The 6,658-nt window shown below is 42.1% G+C and overlaps 1 protein-coding gene across 1 annotated transcript; it reads right to left on the reverse strand.

Moving 5' to 3' along the window:
- Positions 1-917: 917 nt before the first annotated feature.
- Positions 918-4,298, reverse strand: S100Z (S100 calcium binding protein Z). Its single transcript, XM_013190846.3, is given in 3 exon segments — positions 918-2,201; positions 3,751-3,952; positions 3,954-4,298. Coding segments are annotated over 3 exon segments (447 nt in total). The 5' UTR covers positions 4,040-4,298; the 3' UTR covers positions 918-2,042.
- Positions 4,299-6,658: the final 2,360 nt, after the last annotated feature.

Genomic DNA, 6,658 nt, shown 5'->3' on the forward strand with positions numbered 1-6,658 from the left:
CAGGTTGTGCCAGGGGTTTTTTGTTTTCTAGAATTTGAATGTGCTTTGTAGCATTTTCTCCTCTGGTCTCTGGTTTTATGTATGGAATACTTTCTTCTTGGGTGATGATAGAGTTTAACAGTTGTTCTTGTAGTTAAAACAGCAACCAGGAAAACCTAACCAGCAAAGCCAAACAGTCATTTATGAAGTTTTATAAAACTTTTGTTGGAATAAAAATCATCTGAGTCATTCTCCTCTGGATCTTATGCAAGCAAGCCCCTTTTGCAGAGGAATGAGGGGGCACTCAGTCTGCAGTCAGTTCCGCTGATGAAATGGCTCCACAGACCCTCTTCAGCAGGGCAGCATCTCTCCCTGTCTGACCCCAGCTGTGACTTCCCACAGCTATGCTCAACACACAAACTGCTGAGTGTCTAGGGTCCCACCAAGGATAGGCAGGGGGGTTATGGACTAGCTGAAGCTTCTTTCCAGAAAGGTTTTTACTTGAAAGTTGTAATGGGCAAACCAGTCCTCACTGAGACAACCTGAGTCCTTGTAGCTTTGGGGTGAAGGTTTAGACTGTGTTCCTCTCCCTTCCACCCAAGAAGGGGAAACTCTGGGAGACCAGAAACAGTCTGCAGGACCATGAAAGAAGTCTTGGACTTTCTGGCTGGTCCTGCTGCCACCCTTGTCCAAGAACTGCAATGATATTAAAGTGCATGACATCACAGGGGGCAAAAAGTTGTGCAATTGTTGCCAGTTTAATACTTTTTGCCATGCTCCTGTATCAGACCTTCTGTGAATACTATATGACTTCTGTTATGTTAAAGAGCCTCTACCACCACCCCAAACTTGCCTTTTTTTTTGACCTCTTACACAAACAGAAAATCTTCACTTAATTCAGACACCTTTTATTACAGTTTGAAGTTACCAACCAAAAAACAATAAACAATGAGAGCACTCCATGCAAGAAAAAAGCTGCAACATGCTGTCACTAAGGATTTGCAGGGGTTTGGAAGTATGTTTAAACAGGAATCTAGATATACACTTATTTCAGTCCAAGGATGGGTTAACACTGAAACATTTCTCTCTCCATGTCTGGCTGTGGGATCCCACTGCCCCTTTTACACCACATCCATGCAGCGAGTTGGATCAGCACATGAAGAAATTATTGTTCCGTCAGATGACTCATATGATGAAGCTGTACTCTGGGATCCCATCATGAAATCCTCCACAAGTGGTCCTCTAAAAGCCCTCCTCTTAAGGGTGCCAGAATAGTGAAAGCAGCAGGCATTTACATTTCCCCTGAAGACCCAGTTCTTCCATCAACCCTCAGAGCAGCTTGCTAAAACCTCTATGTATTTGAATAATTTATCATATGAATAAATTCATTTATGCCGAACAAAGAGGTGGACCACTGGGATGCAGTAATGCCAACACAACAAAATGGAAGCTGGGGAGATTGGGGGAAATGAACCCATAATCACGGCAAGCAATGCCATCTGCTCAGGCGGCAGGAGGCAGCTGTGACCATAGCTGAAATACGAGAGTGCTGGGAGGTATGGAGCAGCAACTAAAAAGGGCGTTAGAATAAGCAGAGCTGATCAGAAAACAAACAGCTTTCTGTGACCTGCAGAAACATGTTCGTTACAGAATGACTGAAAACTAAATTGCAAATTCTATGTCTCATTCCAAATTTTCCAATTCTGAAAGTATGTAAGCAACATTCATGTTCCTTTTACTTCCCGCTCCACTGACACTTATGAAATTGAAGTCTTAACTCCTGCCAAGTGCTCTGCCACCCCAAGCCCAGGACCTGGGAAACTGATGAATGTGTGTTACAGACACCTGCAGTGCAAAGGCTGAGAATACTAAAAGCCAGATCTCAAGTAGTGCAAGATGTCTTTGGTCCAGCTTACACCAGTTGTTGATCTGGTCTATAGCTGTCTTATTGCAGTAGCAGTTTGACTGATGATGGTTTGCATTCACTAAATGTTGATAAGCACTAGCTAACTAGACATACTTCATTGCATTTGTGGTGAAGAGATTGATTGTATTGAGCATTTTTAAAATCCTTCTTCCTTTAGTTGTTCTTCAAAGAAATCATTACATGCCACAGTCAGAGCTGCAACCAGAGTCATAAATTCATTAAAATCCACTTCATTGTCTTTATTGGAGTCCAGATCCTTCATAATCTTATCGACCAGAAGGGGATCATTTTGGCCCTAAGAGAAAAAAAGTGTTTTAGCAGGGCAGATCTTGAATGGATAATTACAACACACCTGACGGTGCAGCCCACCGGTATGACACAAGCCCATATGCTATTAAATAAAAGTGTGAGTGAAATATGCACCCAAATACTAATATACCATGAGTCATAACATTAAAAACGTAGGTCTGGAGTCCCAAAGGTACGCAGCTACAGAAACTGTAACAGTGCAACTCTTAGAAGGAATACAAGTACTAAATGGGCACTGAAATGAATCAAACAGGTTTTAGGAGCTGCTGAGCGCAAGTCTGATCTGTAATGTGCAATAAATAAATAAATAAAAATTGAAATTTCTCTGCATCATCCCTAACAAATAGTACTTTGCTCTTCAAGAGACTGTTTATAAGTGGTCATATTATACCTCCATTCAACACATTCAGAATATCTCTACTTAACAAACAACACATCCTATTCAGTGGGATTAAGGACAGTCAATCTCATGAAAATAAATCAATAACCAAGATTAAAAGAAAATCCAATTCAAGGAAATGGATACAATGTATAAAAAAATCCTACTGATGGTGATAGGGTCCACAAAAATCCTTACAATTTAGAGGATACAGAAAAACTATTATGGATCAGGTCATTATTCCATCAAGTGTCAATGCTGTGTAATGAAGAACACAGCAAACATGTAAAGAGATATTCATATCAAAATACTTATCCCTGAATGGTTATCTTAGTAACACTGTGGGACACATAAGCAGCTCTAGTATGTCTGTGGTTTCCCATAAACCTGAGTAACAGCTGGGTATGATTTAGTTAGGCCTCCAAGAACATAATGGACCTTGGATCTCACCTATTGCATGACCATAGTGTCATAGTTTTGGCTGGGACAGAGTTAATTTTCTTCATAGAGACCCACACAATGCTGTAGTTTGGATTTTTGATGAAGAGAGTGTTGAAAACACACCAATGTTTTAGATGTTGCAGTGCGGTGCTCACACTGAGACAAGGATGTTTCAGCTCCTCATGCTGCCCTGCCAGCGAGGAGGCTGGGGGTGCACAAGGAGCTGGGAGGGGACACAGCCAGGACAGCTGGCCCAAGGGGGCCAGATGGGTGTCCCATACCACATGATATGCAAACTACTTTGTTGTTTCCTGAGAGCTGGTTGCTGAATTTGAATCTTTGAATGAGTTATTTCTGCTCTATTACTAAAACAAACAAACAAACAAATGAATAAAGCCTGATCCAGCATCAATTTTGTTACTAGTTTTGGCTGCTGCTGGCCCTTCTGTCCAAAAGCACAGCAAGCAAGGCACAAAGTGCCTGTCTTATGGCACATAGCAGAGAACTGGGGGCCCAGATCACCCTCTGAAAACACACTTTTCAAATGCGAAATTTGATCTCATCTCCTTCTTTCCAGCTCTGCAAAGACAGTTGTCATCTGAGAGGCTATGGCAGGATGTTTGCTGTGTAAGGAGATGCTATTCCTGAACACTTTGATAGCTGCTTATCTCACCGGTGAAACAGAAACTCAAGAGACTCAGGAGCTGCATCTTACTGAAAGGAAGTCAGTGAGCTCACTGGTGAGGAGTTCCTTGAGTTCTGCTTTACTGAGCTTGTATCTGTCTCCTTCTTTGCCAGAGTAGTGATGAAAAATCCTGATCAAGGTGTTCATAGCATCCTCCAGTGGTGTGGACATAGCAGCAAGCAGGAGAGCTGTGGGACAAAGACCCAGAATCAGTGGCATGGCAGAGGAGTCAAAGTCCTTCCTTGGGGAAGGGATGGAGAGCTAGCTGGAGACGGAAATTGTTACCAGCACTGAGAAAATGGGCTTTCAGCTGACCCATCCTGTCAAATGTGTGTGAACAAGTCTAGACTGTTATAAAATAAAACATTGTCCTGAATTCATTAACATATACTTCTAAATGTAAAAAGAAAGGAAAACCTTCACTTGAGAAAGTGTTCTACCACGCATCCATTTGATATAAAAGGAAACCTCTTGCACCCATAGCTGAGAACATAAGCAGAATGAAGGTACACTGTTCATCCAAAAGTTTCCTCAGGAAAATGGGATCAATGGGAAACCACAGCCAAAGAACATTTATACAGAAGGCTCCTAACATACCTGATTCTAAGGTGATGAGACACCAATCATAAAGAGATGCAAGGGTAGGAGCAATGGCTTTCACTTTATTTGGAATTGCTTGTTTGGGATGATTTTTTCTCCCTGTAAATTACCTGGAATAAACAACTATGAGCTAGGCACACCAGAGAGTTTGCTTCATCAAGCATGCAGTAAGAAAATAGAAAGGGAAGCACCACTAAAACTTAAAAAAGATGGAAATGCAATTCATTATTAAGTATCTGACTCAAAGAATAACTAGAATTAGAAATCAGGTGAAAGGAAACACGTTGTTTTGATTAAGCCCCAGGAGAAAGCTTAAAACAAACAAACAAACAAACGAAAAAAACACAAAAACAAACAAACAAACAACAACAACAAAAAAAAACAGAACCAAATTCAAGGTAAGACTGGAGTTATAAAGAAACAGTATTACTGCTTACCTGCTTTACAGGCTAACTGAAGTATTTGCAAGAAAACACTCAGATCAGAAGGTGATAGTCACCTTCTGTTCAAAACTCATGCACAGACACTTGTTTATCAGGCTGAGAGGGTGGATTAGAGATGGTCGTATAATTGTCACAAGGATGACAGGGCTTCTGTTTCCCTCTGTATTTACCTACCGTGTTCAACAAAAGCCGCTTGCTCTAAATAGGTCACTAAAATATTTACTAGGCAGCACAGAGGGCTGTGTGTGGAACATAAAATATATTTTTTATAATTTGACATTTTACAAAAATGCACATCTGGGATTCTGAAAGTCAAAATTAGAAAATGCTAACAATAAAAGTCAGTATAAAATAACTTTTTCCCATTTTCAAAAAAAAAATAATATATATATATATTTCTAATCTCTCTGCAGTTCTACAGCAGTGGGCCTAAATGCTGAGGTACTGGCAGCCCATCCTCAAGGATATTTGAGCATCCAAAAGTGGGCTTGTAGATGAGTTTGCAACAAATCCCTTGAGACATTTATTTTTACTGTCAGACGTCTCAATAAGCCTAAAATGTTGGCTCTTGATGAATGAAGTTCTTGCCATACTACACATGTCCTCCAGACAAAACCAGTTTCAGACACAGGTGTATCTGGAATTGCTCAGACCGGTAGACTTGGTTTAATTTTTGTCAACTCAGTTGAAATGAACTGAAGAGGCAAACGTGCTCTGAGGACAGCATCCTGCTTTCAGACTGTGGATCCTCCACATGCTCATCTCGTACCAAGCAGGAGATGCTTTTGCAGTTCTCTGCCCTCTGAACAACTGATGCAAAATTCCCTTCAGCTTGGCTGAACAGGTTACCACATACACATCATCTCCATACTTCTATTTCTGAGCTGGTTCCCTGTGGAATAAAAAGTGCAGTTCAACATCTCTTTTACTAAGCAATATTCCCCCAAGAGGTCTTCACTTGTCCCAGCCCCAGAGACATGCCAGCCCTGCTGGGGAACACAATAAGCAGCAATTTCATCATGGTAGAGCCTACTTACCACTCAAAGCACCAAAAACCCACAGTTTTCATGACAGCCATATGAAATGGAAAGCTTCTTGCTTTTGTTTGCTTTGCCTCCATGAAGTTCTCCACCTGCTGCACATGTGTGTCCAGCTTACACAAATGGACAGACAAACGGCAACAGGTACACAGGTGTGGCTGCTTCTCACTTTTGTCCCAGCCTGGAGGACAGAGAATGGAGGTAGGCAATGTTGTTTGTTTCCAAAAGCCTCTAGGCACCTATAATTTTAAGTTCCACAGTAGAACTCAGCCCACACCTCTATCTGCCTCCTTTGCCTCACGATGCGACACTTCTCTCATCCACACCATTGTGAAAAACCTCCACAACCAGAGGGGTCTCATCAGTGTCTGATGGGCAAGAGTTTTCTCTGGCAGAAAGCGGCACTAAACAGAAATGCTGGATCCCACTGTTATTGGAGGTGGCTATATGTAAAGCATTGTTACTGAAGCAATAGGCAGGCTCCTTAGGCTAGAGGTCTCTGCAGACATTACAGAAATGCAGGGTGTGCTCCTTCACCTCCCATCACTGCGGTTGTGAGTACTCACTGGGTTAGGAGGAGACAATGCTCAGTTTAATTTCAGAAAAGGTCCTGGTGGAAACCAGCCTGGAAATTTGACCTACGACAAGAGGGACCTACTCCCTCCTGGAGCCAGGTGAGCGCTCGGGAGGAGAGGTGCCCTCCATTCATCTTCTGTATGCGGGGATGGAGGTGCATGATATCAGCTGCAGCGCAACTCTCTCAGTTATATCCCTGACATATGTTGTGCCATTGCAGATGCTAAGTAAAAGCATATGGAGAGAGACTGTCTGCTGTGCAGCTACAGCTGTGTAGGG

This window comes from Anser cygnoides, chromosome Z (assembly GCF_040182565.1).
Source record: "Anser cygnoides isolate HZ-2024a breed goose chromosome Z, Taihu_goose_T2T_genome, whole genome shotgun sequence".
Lineage (NCBI taxonomy): Eukaryota > Metazoa > Chordata > Aves > Anseriformes > Anatidae > Anser > Anser cygnoides.